A 19254-nucleotide genomic window follows, 5' to 3' on the forward strand; every position below is an offset into this window, starting at 1 on the left:
TATTTTATTTTATTTTATTTTATTTTATTTTATTTTATTTTATTTTATTTTATTTTATTTTATTTTATTTTATTTTATTTTATTTTATTTTATTTTATTTTATTTTATTCTATTTTCCTTTTAGAAAATTTATTTCTAAAAGACAAACAGAATACCGCTAGGATCCTCTCTTAGACGGATCCTTTCAATCAGTCTTTTTAAAGTGAGAAAAGGCTTCAAGAAAGTTGTTCAGAAGTGACAATTTTCTACTGAAAGATAATTGGCTTTAAGCACCAGTTCTGCGTCCATTCGCGCTGCTTTCACATGAAACACTTGTTGTTGTTTGTTGAATACTCATGAGTCATGACCCGAAAGCGAGCCCTCTTCGTGGACAGCACTGTTCATTCGAGGTAGGCCAATACCGCTTTTGTATTTTAATAAAAACCTGTCGCTTTAGATTATACTCGTTCGTTACTTATTCTCATGAAACTCACTTAGGGAATCGCTTATATCATACAATGTATTTAGTTGAATTCGATTTCTCCAACAACACACACACGCAAGACGAAATTACTCTGCTCAGAAGCTGCCTTATATCTGTGTTTACATTATTTTTGTTTTGTTCTTTTGCTTTCTTTTATTTTGTGTTTTTGCTGAGTCATATCTGCAATTATTAGTTAGTAGTTGAATTTGAAAATGTTATCAGTTCATAGTGTACGCAACGTTAGCATAGCTTGGAAATGGATCAGTGTCCGAGAACAAATACAAAAGCAACAAAAGCTAACACGAATGCAATTTGCATTTCAATCGACAGCAGTCAATGCCAAGGTAAAGCAATTATGTTTTCCTAATGTACTATATATTAAAAGAGTTGGTTTATACCCGAGAAGATTTTGGATTTTGCATATACATACTTTAAAAAATTGTATTATACTTAATTTTTTTTAGGACCAAAATGTATATAGTAAATCATTTGTGAATTCTTTGAATAACGAATGGCAAAAAGCGCTACCGTCTAAAGCCATACCCGGCCTCAGCAGATACGAATTGGTGCGCGGCTTCATGAAGGGCGGTGAGTTCAAAGTTTTCCATTACATTCTACAATTGCTGTGGGTGAACAAATTAATATGCATATACTAAATATGTATGTACATTAGATCGCGTAAAAAAAAATAAATAAAAGTCCAACAATGCGACCGGAATAAGACTTCAATTTTAGCATTTGGTATAGCAATGATCCTGCATGAATCTCACTTCTCTAGGGCAATTTTAAGAAGTCCCGCGTCTAGCATTTGGTTTTTCCATAGGAATTATACGTAAGAAAATGAGTTCTTTTTCCTTTTGAGGTAAATATAATTTTCTGGGAGCGTTTTCATTTATCCTAGAAGATTATATTGACCTCAAAAGGAAAGAACTCATTATCTTGCGTGTAATTCCTATGGGAAAACTTAATGCTGGACGCGGCACCTCTTACAATTGTCCTAAAGAGGGAAGATCACAAATGCTAAAATTTTAGTCTTATTCCAGTCGCATGCAGCATTTTTTTTTTTTTTTTTTGTTTTTTTGTTGCGGTCTAATGTACATATATGCATTTCTCTATTTTCGTCAATAGGCCAGTTCGCTGATTTTTCTTTGAATGATTTGCTTTTGAAGGGTCGCGAACGTTTCGGTAACATTTATCGTATGCCCGGCGTTTTTGGGCAACCACCTTCACTTGTACTCTTTAATTTCGAGGATTTTGAGAAAGTGTTTCGCACTGAGGGCTCTTGGCCGGTGCGACCAGGCGGCGAAGTAATAACACATTATCGACAAATGCGAAAAGATGGATTTTTCAACGAGAGGATTGGCTTGGCAGGGCAGTAAGTGGGAAAAATATAAGAAAGTTATATACTAACTTATTCGCTAATATGTTGTACCTTTTTTCATGAATAGTGGCGAAGATTGGGGTAAATTTCGACATACTGTAAATCCTATTTTAATGCAACCGAAAAATGCTAGACTCTACTTGGGACCCATGCAAAAGGTGAATCTGGAATTCATACAAAGGTAATTCAAACAAATTGTCAGCATCACAAGCAGTCTTAGGCCTTATAGTGCTAGTCCTTTAGGGATACAGAAAGTGACGACGGCTCAAGCTGCCCCCGAACTTGCTAGTTGGTGAAAAAATCTAATAATTGTTTTGACATAACCAGGTAGCAAAAATTGTACACCAGAGTCTAGCGATACAACATAAGCTAGTAACGGAAGAGCTGCCGTACTTTAAATATACTCCAGACGCTGTAATTGAAAACAGAACGAGCAAGCTATATTGGGACCGATCAGTTTTGACGGACCGTCCAATGCCACACAACAGGCCGGACATAATAGTGGTCGAAAAAGAAGTGAATCAAGCGTTCCTCATAGATATAGGCGTACCAAATACTCACAATCTTCAAGATTGTTATATGGAGAAATACAGAAAATACCAGAGCTTAGCATACGAGATAAAGGATTTGTGGAAATTAGAAAAAGTAGAGGTGATTCCAGTTATAATTTCGACAACAGGAGTTATTCCAAAATCATTGAACACTAGCCTGGAAAAACTCAACATGGTAGAAAAGCGAAGGGCCATACAAAAATCTGTGATATTATCTACATCATCGATAGTTCGTAAATTTCTGAATATAAATTAGCATTAAGAAACAGAAAAACTTGCAACTGTGTAGTATTGTTAATGTCCGTTTGTAACCAATCTGTAGATTATATTTCTCTTATACTACTTTATAATCAATAGTGTTAAGTATTTTGTTGTATACCAACCAATACTTGATGTGAACCCGTAACGGAGAAACAATAAAAAATAAAATAAAATATAATAAAAAAAATAAAGTAAAATAAAATAAAATAAAATAAAATAAAATAAAATAAAATAAAATAAAATAAAATAAAATAAAATAAAATAAAATAAAATAAAATAAAATAAAATAAAAAAAACTATATATTTTTATCTTGAAAACAATAAAATCTAAGAACTAAAAGAACTTTAAATTAAAAAAGGAGAGAAATTAATTAAATTAAAAAAAGGGGAAAAATAAGTTTATGAATTAAATGTAATTAAAAAGAATAAATTTCTTTTGTTAAACAATAAAATCCAAAAATTTAAGGAAAATTTAATTTAGAAAGAAAAAAATAGTATTAAAAAATTAAAAAAATCTAAAAAATAAATAAAATATGTTTTTTTTATAAAGTTTTAAAATAGAAAGAAAATTAAATTAAAAAATATAACTTAAATCAAGTAAAATATATTAAGTTCCGTAAAACTAAATGAAATTTAAATTTTATATTTTTAATTATAAACAAAATGTAAAAAATAAAAGATAATTAATTTAAAAAAGGTAAAAAATAGAAAAATAACGCCGGTTTCTAAGATTTAAATGAAACAAAAAAATATTTTTCTTTTTATAACAATAAAATCTAAACATTAAAAAAAAAATAAAAATAAAAAAGAAAAACATTAACTAAAAAAAATACATAAAATAAGTTTCTACAAATTTTGCAGATCATAAAGTAAGTTTCATAGTTTTGCAGACCTTTGGATTTTCAGGAACTCTAGAAACATTAAAAGCTACTCCGAACGCTTTTTACCACATTTAGTCATATGTCGTATGGTGCGTGAATCTGGCATACAAAGTTTTAGAAACATCTTTTGTTTTATTTTTCAAAATATCCAGCACTTTTTTCCAAAGCTACTCAGAACAGGTGTTTTCTATTTCTGCATCATTCCGTATGCCAACCTCACAGACATGACAATAATCGATCGCCATTTATTCACTGCTGCCTACGATTGCTTTGTTTTTAGTTGAAGTATTGTTTACTACTTAATTAGTAATTTTTATTGAAACTGCTTTCGTTTGGTTAAGTACGTTAAATTTGTTGCGCACCCCTGGCCTAATGTACATACATACATACATACATCGTATCAGTGCCTATGAACCAATGAGAAGAGATACCTCTTAAGAAATCAGAACGCCTGTATTTACATGGTAAACCACGTTTAATGAGTAACCTGCGCATAAACGTTAACTTTATCTGTATATGGCAAACAAGTTTGTACGGCAATTTTAAAATACACAAAGATATTTATAATTTTTAAAATAAACAAAAAAAAAATATTACTTTACTTAGTGTGCGATTTTGCGAATACCCAAAACAAGTTCATTGCACCGTCTGCTCAACCATTAATGAGAATGCGCAGAAACTCACAAAATCCATCCACATTTGCACGTCATTCGCCGGGTAATAATATGCACATTAGAGTGGGCTTTTTTTTGTGACTATGCGGGTGCAGCATAGGAGTATTCTGCTTGATATTCCTAAGGAATTTGTCGAAGAAACCATGGGTTTAAAATCAATTACGAGCTTGCCAAATTGCAAAAATATGGGTTTTTCTTAGCAACGCTTTATTTTGCTGTAGTTTCGCAAAGCAGTGTTTGAAGAAGGCGGAATAGTAGGTTAATAATTCGCCAGAAATGGATGCCTCATACCAAAACCCTCTTATTAGCATGTTTTTATAAAAAATTTAAATACTCGTACTTTATGACACTACAGCAAAATAAAACGTTGCTAAAGTAAAAGCTCGAAAGTGATTTTATACCCATGGTTTATTCGGAAAATTCCCCTATACCCTACCCGCATAGTAAAAAAAATCTCGCAAACAAATTGACCCGCCCTAATGTATATATTTTTGCATTGCCCCCTTTCCAGGTTTTTTGTTTGCGTAGCCATTGAGTTTACTTGCGATCAAGTTCTTACGAGCTGCGCCAGCGTAGCGCTGTTAAAAGATATTTTTATTGTATGCAAAGAACAAAAGGAAATTTTTTTTTTATTTCGTTCTATAATAAGTTTGATTAAAAATATTATGCTGTTTTTTTATGAAATTAAAAAAATAAATATTTTTGTTTTTGTAAAAATATAATCTAAATATTAAAAGAACGTTATTTACTAAAGGCAGTCCAAAAAATAGGAAAAAGTCCTAAAAGTCCTCTTAAAATCTGAATAACTACGAACAGCGCCGCGAAATTCCGAAATGTCACGAAAAAATCTTTACTAATCATACTGAATGATCTCCAATTACAAGGAAAATGGTTTCCAACAAAAAACAACAAAACACACAGAAATCTCAAAAATTTCTCAAAACGTTTGAAATTTGTAAAAATCTCCGAAAGAGTTCTAAAAATCTTTTGAGAGTTCCAAACAAGCGGCGAAGGGTTCCAGAAAAACTTAATAAAAGAGGGAAACCAAAAAAACTCCAAAAAAAAACTCACTCCGTACGGCGTTGAAAAATCGGTAGAACACCCGAAACGTGTCTTAGTGTCACCGAAAAATCGTGAAGGTTCAAATTGAATGATTTGAAATAGAAAAAGACTCCGAGCAGCTCAGTAAAATTTAGTAAAACTCGTCAAATATCCCAAAAAGTACCAAATTATCACAAAAAAATCTTGGAAAGCCAGCCGAATGATTTAAAAAAATCCAAAAAGTAAACAAAAAATTAAATGACCTTGCATTTCTGTCACGAAAAAACTTCTTATAAAAGCCATTTACTGTTCAGATTCGGCTTAAAAGTTTAAGTCTTTCTTCACAAAAAAATTTTAGCACCAAATATTTTTCTTTTATTTTTTTAAGGACGTTTATGTATATGTAGATTTAGCGCTTCCGACAAGCTCATTTATGAAGCATTATACCTACATATGCAGTAAGAGAGAAAGTAACAACACACTAAATTTGGCAAGCCTCCAATCACTCAATCAATTCATTTTAATTACGCAGAACAATGTTGCTTTTATGTGCCACACCGCCAGAAACGTGCCACAAGTTGGCAAATCTGTACACCAAACTTGGGATATAAATTTCACGTAAAACACATAAATCTAAGTAGTTGTTAATCTGTATGTAAAGAGTGCATAGACTGCAATGAATAGATAGGTAAAAAAAAACCGCAGCTTAACAGTCAGCAAGCAATAACAACCACTGACTGCTGGAATGCCAATAGCAATCTGCTATAGTCGCAACAGAGAAGGCACATAAATCAGAAAATATTTTATGTACCCCATAAAATCTATAAAAGAGCTTCCGCATTTTGCAGATGTAAAAGAAAAAATCAAATAAATAAAAAAAAATTAACAAACAAATACAGTTTTCCAAAAACAAGCGCGCACACTGCATACAAATATGTACGTATGTATGTACGTATATGTTGTTTATTTTGACAAAGAAAAAAGCCTAAACACATAGCTGGCAAGTTTCTTCTTCTTTATTGGCGCTGTAACCGCCTCAGCGATTTTGGCCAATTCCAAAACAGCACGCCAGTAATTTCTCTTGTGTGCCAACTGACGCCAATTGGAAATGCCAAGTGAAGCCAAGTCCTTCTCCACCTGGTCTTTCCAGCGCAGAGGAGGCCTTCTTCTTCCTCTGTCGGGATAACTAGACGTTCAAAAGTCATTCCGCCTTCCGGACCACAGTAGCGTCTTTCAAGCCGAGATCGCTGCCACAGAGGAGCCTACCGAGTCCTTACGGACAGAAGAAGTAGAGAAAATGACATCTGCATTTTCGAAACAGCCAGGTGGCATTAAAAGCTTCGGATTCTGTCACACCCAACTCGAAACTCACTCAAAGTGATGGCAGAGCGGGACACAGAGGTATACCGGGCAATTAAATGATGAATGAACTTGCAAGGAAGGGAACTTTTCTTCTACTTTCGCCAAATTGGAAAAGGTACAAGTATTCTTCTGTCTACCAGCAGCCACTGTAACCTAACATAACTGCGGAGGAAACTGAGCTGTGGTTATTTAAAAATAAGACAACATTATTTAATTTTACGGAACCTAAATTAAAAAGTACCGAACTGGAATTCTCATAAAAGATAAAATATCTGAGAGTGTTGTGGACGCCAAACTTATTTGGAAGTTAAACATTCAGAAGCGAGCAAAGAAATCCTATAGTTCGACCGACACTTCCTTATAGAGATTTGGTAAGGTAGGCAGCCATCCTAAGTAGAATTCAATCTGGGGTAAAAGACCTGCCTAATAACTACATCATGCCAAGAAACTGCAACAACAACAAACCCCACATAAGATTCGTAAGCTTTACTGACTGTATTCGGGAATAGACTCAGTAATTGAAGGGCATAGCCTTCTTTTCTAATTGATAAGAGGTGAGGTGCGGTGTAGATGCAAGGGTTTTCACTAAGCAACTCAGTCTGGAGCTATACTCGCTGGCAATTAAGGAGGCGGTAAGGTTATGGTGTTTTCGTTTCTACCAAAAAATTTCGCCTTTTGATTGTCCTTTTTTTTCCCTTTTCGGGTTCGATTACTATTACCATTTTTATTACCATTATCCACAGTTCCGATTACCATTACTTTTATAATTACCGTTAACATCACAGCTACCAATACCATTACCATTCAATGCATTTTATGATTTTCCGCAGGCAGAGTCGTAGCCACGCACTACGACATTGCATTTAGGAAATAGGTAAAACTTCATCAGTCAACACGAATTGAACACTCATTGCAGTCAATCAATGACAGCAAAGAAAAGGTGTAGAGTGAAAGACTTTCAGTAAAACCCATTCACATACACAAGCAGTAATTTCACTGTGTAATGGATACCAAGCGCGATCAGGTGTAATTATGATGTAAAACGTGGCATGCGACAAGGCAGAAAATTACAACGGGTGGTAGGTATGTATGTATGTGCATACCAAAATTGAGCAAGGAAAAAACGTGCATCTACGGAAGATTATGGAGGCTGTACAAACATTCAAATTGCCGTTGCAAATGCAGACAATTTTACATTTATATTAATGCCTGTTATACTTATGTATGTATCTAGTATATATGTATGCAAATATACATATGTGCATATGTAAATATGTCCGTGAGTACTTGCAGCACATGATGGTATTGTTTTTGCTGCAGAGCACCACCGCCTTAACTACCCAGCCAAATGCCACACTCTTCATGCTCCATGCCACTGTGGTAGCGGCGCCCAATACTTTCGCGACCAACAAGACAGGCATTGTTATTAACCGCAAGAAATGGCAAATTCGACACACAATTGCTGCAGCATAATATGGCGTACACACACACACACAACTATTAACACTATTTTCTTGGCGGCAGTGGTATGGTGGCTGGCAGAAAGGATCGTGAATCAACGGGCGAAATTACTATGCGCCCAGATTGTTGTAATTGTTGTTGTGTGATTGTCATGTGTGAATAATTTGCAGCTGTTTGGCGCGGTTGTAAAAATGCCAAACTAAATGCGTTCCAGCAGTGTGTGAATGCGGTAACTGCGGCGGCCAACACTTGCCGCCACTTCAGCTTGTTGCACTACATCAACCGCCCAGCGCCGCCAAAGACAGTTCAAACCACTCCGCGCGCAAGGCGGCACAAATTTAAATTATTTATGCATTCGCAAGCAAATGCAGGTGATTTGGAGCGTTAAAGTAAAAGTGCAATAGTTTGTGCAATTTTATACTTTGCTGCACCCGTGCAGACAGCAGCAATGTCAAAAGCGAAGACATTAAGTTGTAAAGTTGCATGCACCACCTACGCTGACCAACTGCTGCCATTGCAAGGCGGCGGACGGCTTCTGTCGGTCATGGCTGCAGGGCTGGCGGACCATAACCATAGCCAGGCATGTTACGGGCCATTGCATCGTAATGAAAGCAGAAAATATCTACTTAAGTATTTTTAGGTTCACTCAAATGCATACGAGATGGCATAGGTATTGTTTGAAATGCAAATCGCAAGTTTCGTGCGTGAAAATGTGAAAAATCCACAATACAATGCATGGTAAACTAGAAAATAAATAAATGTTGTAAAAGGTATTTCAGAATAAATTACAGAAGTGGATGTCAATAGCCAGACAAAGGGAAATATTTTAGCTCACACATTGTGTGTTCTGATTAAGCTATGATAAAGAATATTCTTATTTTAATCATATTTGAAAATTTTTTGTAAGACAATTGAAAGACAGTAAGCGAGATGGTTTCAGACTACAGTCTTTCGTTAAGAAATTGTCGATTTTGGAAACTATCATAAACGCTCGTTTTCATCTTTCCAAATACGAGACTAATTGAAAGATCTACGCACGGCGATGTCTTAGCGATTTTCTGTTTGTGTTTTAGCATTAAATTTTCTAAAAATTATATGAAGTTTAAAAAATATATCTTTTAATTTTTAAAGAAAAAAACTAAAGTGGTAGACTACTGGCTTTGTAATCCGGGGTCGCTGCTTAATATTCCTGTGACCGCGGTTGAAGTCTGATGAGGAGATGTGGTGATCTCCGAAATAGCAACTATAACTTCTATATATAAATTATTGCTGTTTTTCCTTGCCAACTTTTATATAAACCGGCTTCAAGCTCAAAAAAATTGTTGAAGAAAAACTAAAAATTAAATAAAAGAGGAAAAAAAATATATAAAAACTGTATGAAATAAATTTCTAAAAATAAAATTAATACCTATTAAAAAAAAATTATTTTCCTTATAAAATAAAAAAAATCTAAAAGTTAAACGAAAATTAAATTAAATAAAAAATATACTTATTAAAAAAAAATTAAAAAAAAATTAAGTCAAAATTAAATTAATTTTTATTTTTAAAATATTATAATCCAAAAATTTAAATAAAAGTAAATAAAAAAATTAAAATTAAATTAAATAAAAAATAATAAAATAATCAAAAGTAAGTTACGATAACTAAAATGAGGTTCAAAAATATATTTCTTTACAAAACTATAAAATATAAAAATGAAATTAGAAAAAAAAGAAATTGAATTAATATGAGTAGAAAAAACTGTTTGTTAAAATTAAATTAAATTAAAAAAAAACATTTGTCGTTTTAATTGCCAGTTTCACGAAAGCTATTTAAGTGAAAAATTATTTTTTTTATTTCAGTTTAGTATGAAAACTGAACGAAGGGAAAAATAATTTTTCTAGGAGTTTTTCAACCAATCCACTCACGGAATAATTATTTATTAACACGTTAGATTTCGTACAAATCAGATTACATCCATTAAACAGATGAGTGAAGGTCGGGCCCTTGTCGGATCTTGGACTAAAAGCAATTAAAGTCTTCTTTCATTTTATGAATTTGCGTGTAAATCTCTACTTCCATCGATTTCTTTGAAGTCTGCAAGTTGCCCTAAAAATATATATACACTGTGTTCATTTAAATCTTTTCTTACCTTCGAGAAAATATTAGTAGATTTTTAGCCTTTTTTTGGTAAAAACGATAGAAAATAAAATAAAGCTAAAGAGTGGGTAGATCTACCAATAAAGTGGTCAAGTCCGTGTATCAAGTCAAGTTCATAGTATTTTAAACATTTGCTCGGATATTCATCAAAAACGGGGGAAGGGAGGTTACTCCATTACATTATCTTCGACTATCAAACGACAAAGAGTGGCTAACCCTCTAACCCTGAGCTTCCTTTTTTCGGCCTGTATCTGAAATATACGATTGATGCGCAAATTTATTCAAGTTTGCTGTGATATATCAATTTTTACTGTGTTGCATTTATCTTTGCCAAATTGAAGGTTTCGCACTCACAGCTGCAGCAGCATGCCATACAATGCCAAGTTGAAAGTTGTAGTTTTTCTTGCCACCTAAAACAATCGCTTGCAACAACTTTATTTATATGCCAGCAAATTGCCAAAAATTATATGTTGCAAATGAGTGGGTAAGTAAATATTAAGTAGTAGTGTGCCATTGTGGCACATAATCATTTGTTCCATAAATAAATATGGCGTTGTTCATGTCTAGCAACACACATACTTAGAAGCAGCATATTTATACGAAAATGTATTTTCCAAATAATATAAATTAACTATTTATCACAGGAAAAAAAAAAAAACAATACACAAAAGCGGGAAATGTAATCGCACATAAATCAAAAATAATGCTCTAAATGGTAAATGCAACACCGCCAATGCAGCTGTGCAACAAATGGGACTAGCTATTAGCAACCATGGTAACAACGACAGCCTTCTGCTGCAACATGTTGCAACAATACAATTAGTTCACGTTTGTTTTGTCTATGATAAATGCGCATTGAATTGGTTGCTTGCACTTTGCTACTATTTATTGTTAAGAGCGTGTCAGACGTGGCAATATTTCCAACTTTTCCACGCAATTCGCTGTCAAATTGAGAAAGAGAAATTTTATTTCGCTGTGTGAACAGCGAGCAAGAACTTTCTGTCACATTTCGGTAATCAGTTTGAGAAATAAAAGTTGCAAGATGTGACTGCAATTGAGAAAGCGCAAATCGATTTCGGAAATATATTTCAACTTGATCGTGTTGCACCAGCAATCTGCAATTCGTCTTTCGGAAATAAAAAACCTCTTTCTTTGACAGCCTTGTCGAAATATATTGCATTGCCACGTCTGATAGGCTCTTTATTGTCATAGTCGATGTTGTTGTTGTTGTTGTTGTTGTGTTTGCGTTGTAGCTTTTGTGGCTGCTGCTTTATATAGTCAAGTCAAGTGAAGTCAGCTCCGGCATGTCCTACTCTTTGCTTCCTCGCACCGCATACATTTGGTTTGGTTGGTTTTTGTTCTACTTTTTTGTTCTCACATTTATCTGTATTTTTTCGTTTTTTCTACTTATGTATGTATGTACATTTATATGTATTATAACTCTTGTTTAATTTCTTAATTTGCGCGCGACTAAACCGCTTGACGTAATGAATAGTTGCTGCCAATTTGGCTGAAGTATTGTCGGTTTTACGCTATTCTCTTGCTATATTTGTTGTTGTAGTTATTGTACCTATTGATTACTTTATAGAAGTTGTCACATTGTCGGTTTCGGAAACGCTTTTTAATTTATTTACTAAATTTATTAAACTAAAAGCAAAAATATTTTGTGCAAAAACCCGAAATTACTTTGTGGTTTTTAATTAGCACTTCAAAAAATTTAAATTTGGCGAAAAACTATTTTTTGCTCATTTGGATTATATAAAAATGCAAACATTTGATGAGCACAGAAAAAAACTATTTCACATAAGCCATTATTTGAAATTATGGGTAGAGCCTTTTTATTTCAAAGATTTTTTTTTTTTGCTGTAAATCGTTTGAAAACCTTTTACCAATATCCTTTCAAACACATCTTATTCTTGAGTTAAAGTTCTTAGATCATAGTGGATTTTTTTTTTAGGTTTCTTGTTTTAATATATCGTCGCTTGGCGAGCAATACCTCCTATTCTTGCAAAGTCATTCGAAATCAGTCCTCATTTAAAACCACTGTATCCGAACTGCCTCTCTAACTTTTAAACTGCAGATGATAGCAATACATACGTATCTACATACGCCGAATTTAAAAATCGCATATTTGGCTTCTTTAAGTGAGCTAATTTCATCGGAAAAAATTTACGAAACTGTGAACCACCCTTCAACGTTATGATCAAGTGTTCCTTCGATGGGACCAACCCCACACTGTTGGAGCAATGAAATAGTTTTCCTAGGAAAGGAGAAACCAAGTTAAGCGAACCAGCTCTAGGCAAGCCTACAAAGATGCTCTAAAAACCTTTAAAAACTTCATAAAAGAGGCGAAAACTTATTCGTAGAAAAAAATCTTCAATGAATTAGAAGAAAATTCTGAGGCCAATAATTTACGAAAGATGCTTTCGAAAGCCTTATATACCGCTATGTATGCTCAAAACTCAAATGGCGACGGACTTCGCCATGCAATGCGACGACCATGAACATTCATCTTCTTAGGTGTTTTACTACACTCAGACCCACCACTTCTGGTTTCAGACTATCGAGGGTTTTAAAAGACATTATTGGCGAAACAAGTTGGAATGGGCGATCATGTGCTTCAAATCTACGGATTTATACAACATACCTTACGCAGGGCTTATTAATAAACATCTATCATTTGCCTAGTCCTGGCCCACATCTCCAAAACGATCACAAAAAGAAAGTGGTGCTCGTACCAAAAGGAAGCAGATTTTCTCTTGTCAAGCCAAATGATTTTCGACCTATAAAGTCAAAGAAAGCTTAAAGACATTTATATCTGGGGTATTTATGACTCAGTTAGGTACCCTTGTCGGAAAGGTCCACAGTCTTCCTAGATATATGTAGGAGATACATTCGTCGAATATTTACTCCAATTTCAGCATCCATGAAAGAATTTATTTGATTCTAGCTTCCTTCACTAAATAAGTGTCACACTGACAAAGGCGACTGAAGTTAAATATTTGGATATGATTGGATTTGGACAGGAAACTCTCAAGGAATTTTAGTATAGAAGTAGGATTTAGGAACGCTATGACTGCCCTATATGCCATAGAATTTAGAAAAAAATGGGGCCCTAAGCCACGAATGGTACACCGAAAGTACAAGAGGCCAACCGCCGAATTTGGTTTTATGGCGACTGCGGGTGGTAGACGTCCTACAAAAGTACAAAAATACCACATGCTCCGAACCCCAACCAGTAGTGCGATTCACTAACTTTTAACAATGCGACTTGTCGAGATGTCAGCTAACAATTTTTGTTGTTTGCAGTAACGATTGTGCGATTCATTAACTGTGCNTCCTAAACTCGTTCTTAATGCTCATATTGCTCTGGAAAAAGCGGTAACAAAATATTTGTTTACTCAAAAATACTTGACATTTACCTTGGGGGATAAAGTTTCCGCCCTCGGTTGTGGTAAATGGATTCCCGTGAGAAAGGAGAAGAAGATACACTTTTGGAGTTGATTCTAGCTCTACTGCCAATACACAGTTTTAGCCAAAGTTAATCCTTTAACGACATATCTAAATTCGTTCGGTGTTTTGAATAGATATTGTGCAGCAGCGCCCTGGTGGCTATCAGCAGATATCTGGTATAAAATTATTGCTGCGACCAAGTGATCCTACCGAAAATCCTACTTTTCCCCTCTAAATCTTCTGTGTTACTTATACACACTTGTAACCATCTCTCGGAATATTTTGGTTCTTTAGCTAACTATTTAAAGGTGACGCTTAGCTATGAGTGGTATATATTGTACTTGGAAACGCTGGGTGGTAATTATTATGCATTAATTTTCTATTTAACTAATGGCTCAATATTTTAGGTATTTATTTAATGGCAATGCAGCTTCTATACCCTAACCTGATCTTGATGCATATTTGATGATTGCTAAACATACTTACATATATTATACTTCATTTCTTTAGTTCATTCAAAATTATTGCCATTTAACACACACTTGCGATGATAAATCGCATGTTTACCCACTTTAGTTTGTTTTAAGTTTAAAATTCTAACCGCATTCTTATATGTTCAATATAGTTTAAATTAGCTAAATATATTTACACAATTTAGCCACACTTAAAGCAATTGCGTGGCTTGGTATTTGCATATAAATTTGCATTCTTGTTCTAATTAAATATTTCATACCTTCAATATTATTTATGCGTGTTTAGTCAGTCAATAATTTGTTTTAAAGCAATCTTATGCTCACAATTACGCTCACTCGAAAACTACTTAGTTTCAAATTAAATCCCACTAAATAAAGTATATACCTCAAATGCAGTAAAAAATTTGCAAATTTGATGTAGTTGAAGTTGTAGCTCAAATGAATATATTAATTTGCATAATTTATTTGAAATCAGTGTTGAAGTGCGTGTATTTACCATGCCTTTGTACCAGAGCTGCCACTTAGGCATTGTATTCTTTCTCAAAACATGCAACAGTTGAATTGCATTATATGTACTTATGTAATTATATTAATTCAAATTTTATATTTTCTCTAAAATAATAGCGTATTCTTTTCTCGAAATGATATTGCATTTTTTCTGCCCTGCGCCAGGGCTGCCAAGTTTTCGTGTTCTTTTCTTAGCATCTTCACATGCATATTGCGTGCTCTTTCCTTAAAATGTTGCACTCTTAGAATGTTGCCATATAAGAAGGTGAAATTTTTTTCGATAACAGTAAACGCCATAGGTGAGCATTCATGTCGCAATAAATATTCGCCATCCCACGTTTTTATAAAAATATGAAAAATTATTTAAAATGTTATATTTTATTCATGTGCCCATTTTTTTATAGCTGTATATATTTTGAGCGAGTTACGGTATTTAGGCCGTTTAAAACTATGGAATTATAAAATCTCATCTGCAGACTAGATATACGAAAGATATCGATCCCTCTAAGTTTACCTTAAAATGGTTATAGGCATACGCCGCGTGAACGTGTAACCTTCTGGCAGGTGTCACGGCTGGTTCTTAATATTTCCGACACAAATTCAGTAACCTTAGCTTAGCTTTCATTTTCGATTTTTCCATTATATAGCAGATGCCGACTCTCCCTCTTCCATTAACTGAATGTTTGTCTATCAATACCGGACTGATAAAATGAACCTCCATAACAAATTTAAAATACTTTCAGAGATTTTATATACTTCCAGAAATATGTATTATAAAAGTTTTAGTATGTATGTATGGGAAGCGACATGTATACATAACTCCATACCAAGTTCCAGTATGCTTCCACAAAAACTTCCAGGGATATGTGGTAAGAAACAATCAATTTGTACGGGAAGTGTCACGCACCCTTTTCTTGTAATCCTAATTTTCTTCAGTGAGTATGGAATTGATTTTATATATCCCAATACCGAGTCCCAGTACTCTACCATAAACCCGTCTAGAGATATGCAGTATAAAATAAATTTGTACGGGGGTACCACGCCCCTTTTCGAATAAGCCCAATTTTTCCCCATGGGCATGGTTTTAATTTTGGGTACACCTAAATCCAAGTGCCAAGTCTCAGTCCTCTGCAATAAACACCTCCAGAGATATGCAGCATAAAAACAAAATCAGTTTTTATTGGAGTTGCCACCTATATTTCGTTTAAAAGTTCAAAATTTTGGTGAAAATTTGTCGAATTTTCCTAAACTTAGTAAAAACTTTGAATCATTACTTTATATTCCATTTGATGCAGAATGAACTATATTTATATTAAAAATTAACGAAAACAATTTATTACGAAAAACATTGCAAATTAAAAAAAAAAAAAAACACTGTACAGAAACATATTCTGGCTGGTGTATGTATATGTGGATGTTTGTACGCACTTGCCAACATAAGAGTAGATAGATATTCCTGGCAGCTAGCATCGTTAAATGTTTTCACAAACGAAAAACAAGTCACACAAATAATTCAAGAAATATTCCGCCAATCTGTGTGGTGAAAAAAGAGTAACAAATGGTTTGCCAAAGCCCAAAAGGCAATGCAAAACTCAGTGCTCGGTTGTGCTTCAGCCTGCTTGTTAGCTCTAAATAGGCATAATTTGTAATGAATTACAATTGGAATCTGTGCAATTCTTAAACGTTGAGATGAATTGAAAAAGGAAAAATAAATGAACGGAAATGTAATGTGTTTAAACTTTAAAGAGAGGAAGGCAACTTGCTATGCCTAATTTAGCAGCTTCTGCAGGTGCAAAAAAATACTTATTAATGTTATAAACACCGTAATAAGTACCACATACGTATTATATTGTTTATATACAAAAAGTGTTTTTTTATGTACATAAGTAGGTAACTCCAGTTGCCATTAGCCGTGTATGTATGTATGTTGACACAACTGGTTATTAAAAAAATAATTACCTAAATTTAGTTAAATTAAAAAATATCACAACACCATTTGAGAAGGCAGCATTAGGTTAGGCTTGGTCCTACTCGAATCCAAACTGGCTACGAAACCCACAATATTTTTATGCTTTTCGGTGAGAACATATTTCCACGAAGACAGATGTCCCCCATTGAGCCAAGTACACAATTATACGTTACCTTAGATTTAGCTCCATCAAGATATTTTTATTTTCATAAGTGCGGCTCTGAAGTTCGTACGTTTAGATCGCCTGCCCAGCACGGTATCCAGCGATACATTGCTGCAGAAATTTTAAATATAGTGTTACTAGTTTGTAAGATTTTAAAACTTATTGTTAGTTCCAAAAGAAAGATTCAATAAATAGATACACATTATACAAAAAAACAAAAGAAAAAAAAAATGAAATACAAAAACTTCTAGAAAATTTAAGAACTACCAAAAAGTTTTGATAAACATTTTTTCTTCAAAATTTTCAAATTTTTAATTCGATTTCGCTTTTGCTGTTTTTTGCTGTTTAATGAACTATATTTTTTACAAAAAAATAACTAAGAAAAATTTATTATGGTCAGAGTGTTCATATTTTAGACGCTGCTTGGATATTATAGAGTGATCGATTATTCGACTTTTTTCGCAAACCGGGTTTATTTTGCATATTTTCTCTACAGTAATACTTAAGGCGAGTTTTCCAGTGCCAATTTTAACTTAGATCACGTAAACTGCGATTATATTGAAGAACTGGCTGGTATTTGATGGGCTAATCGAAGTTTAAACCAGCCAGCTCGAGCGTTTAGAAAGAAAAACTACAACCATGCCCTGAAAAACCCGCCCTTACTGTTATTCAGAAAACCAAATTACAATTTGACTGCTAAAAATAGATAAAGCTCAGTGATCTGCAAAGAGTCGCTACTGACATCCACTCAATATATGCTTACGCACAAAGCCATTGAAGTGTATAAGTTGCCATACATATGAATGCGATGCACTCATCATAAATACTTATACCATCCCCAACATGCTAAACGGAGTTGGATGAGTTTTGTACAAAGTTTTAAACTTGGATTAGGAATATGAGTATGATAGATACGTCATACTTAAGAGTGGATATGACATTCGGGGGCACTTCAGTAAGTATGAATGGTTATAAGTAGAACACATTATGGATGATGAGTGGGACACACTCAGTTTTATTACACTCGGTGCGCTTCTCTGATATAAATTTAATTCAAAAATCAGTAAGGGAAAATATGTTCAAAGTTCTATTAAATTACAAGTAAAAAAGGAAATAAAAATTAAAAAAAAAAGGCCAATGTGTTAAACATACATATATCTCAAAAATATTAAGAGGAAAAGAGCTTAAGAAAAAATTAAACAAAATAATTTTTGTTTCAAAAAGTAATACTTACCCCGTTTTTAAAATAAAGTTGTGATTATATAATTAAATAGAATTCTTTCTACTAACATTTGGACATAATTTGGTTAGAGGTCTAAATGACGCTGTACCCCTAAGGAAGGAAGAAAGCTGACGACCCATGTTTTCAAGATGCTGGCGATTCCACAACCCCCTAAGTTCAACAAATCAATTTTTACTAGCACTTAACCAGTTTTTAACCCTAACTTGAATGTACTGAAGAAAAATTACATATTTAACTTCAGACATCTTGTACCTTCCCATATGGCAAATGCACTTTTTGAGTTCCATTTACCATTTGTCTTTTTCATACTTAGAATAAGCCTTTCCATATCGTATTCTCATTGCTAAATGCCAAATACTTTCGAATGCGGTGTGCATTAGCCAAATGAGTATTTTTATTATCACATGTATACGCCCACTAAGGCACAAAAGGCCACATACGATTAAACATAGCAAGCCATACGAGTACTTATAGAGCGATATGTTGATTGCTATTGCCCATTAATATAGGAAGGCACCTTGGTACTTTCAAGTAACTTTTGGTCTCTGCCTACTAACACATGAACATATGTAGTATGTATGTATTTTCAAATGCTATGAAAACCTTACAAAGTCTGCAGTCCTCAGTCCAAATATAAAAACAAACAAAAAATTGAAAACTGCAATATGCGATAGACGCCAGCAAATGGCATATAAATCGTGTCAGTGGAACACCCAAATTTGTAACAATCACGACTTTATGCAAAATTCTGGCCAAAAAAGCGTTTATGCAAAGCAATAATACATTGAAAAAAAAAAATGCCACAGGACTGTTAAGATCGTTGACCAGATTCTATGTGAATTGCTGCGCGCAGAGTTGCGCTTTTTGTGAACTCTAATTGTTTTTTGTTAAGTATTTAACGCAAATTTGCGCAAATGTTTTTATCAACAGCAAACGATCCGGTGCAGTAAGGGCAATGAATGAGTAAGCAACTAAAATTATTTTTTTTAGGCAACTTTAAATTTTGTGTTGCTGCAAATTGTCGTACCCGTACGGGTACTTAGTGTGCATTGCTTGTTGCGGGAAGCGTATGCTAGGCAAGTTTGTCAAATATATTTTGAGTTTTTTTGTATTATAAATTCATATTTTTGATTTAGTTTATTTATTTGCACCACCATCCGCCAGCAACGCAATGTTCATTAAAACCACTTTTTTCTGAAAAATTGTTAAACAAATTTTATTCATGGTTTAAC

General features: G+C 33.7%; 1 protein-coding gene across 1 annotated transcript in view; it reads right to left on the reverse strand.

Annotated features, from left to right (window-relative positions):
- Positions 1-19254, reverse strand: part of LOC108369903 (probable cytochrome P450 12c1, mitochondrial) — a 28739-nt gene that overhangs the window by 2265 nt on the left and 7220 nt on the right. Inside the window, exon 4 of the mRNA XM_017625112.1 lies at positions 14642-14648. Coding sequence (XP_017480601.1) covers positions 14642-14648 — 7 coding nt within the window. The remainder of the gene's footprint in view (positions 1-14641; positions 14649-19254) is intronic.

Source organism: Rhagoletis zephyria, unplaced genomic scaffold, assembly GCF_001687245.7.
Source record: "Rhagoletis zephyria isolate East Lansing unplaced genomic scaffold, Rhagoletis_zephyria_1.1 Rzeph_scaffold_03895, whole genome shotgun sequence".
Lineage (NCBI taxonomy): Eukaryota > Metazoa > Arthropoda > Insecta > Diptera > Tephritidae > Rhagoletis > Rhagoletis zephyria.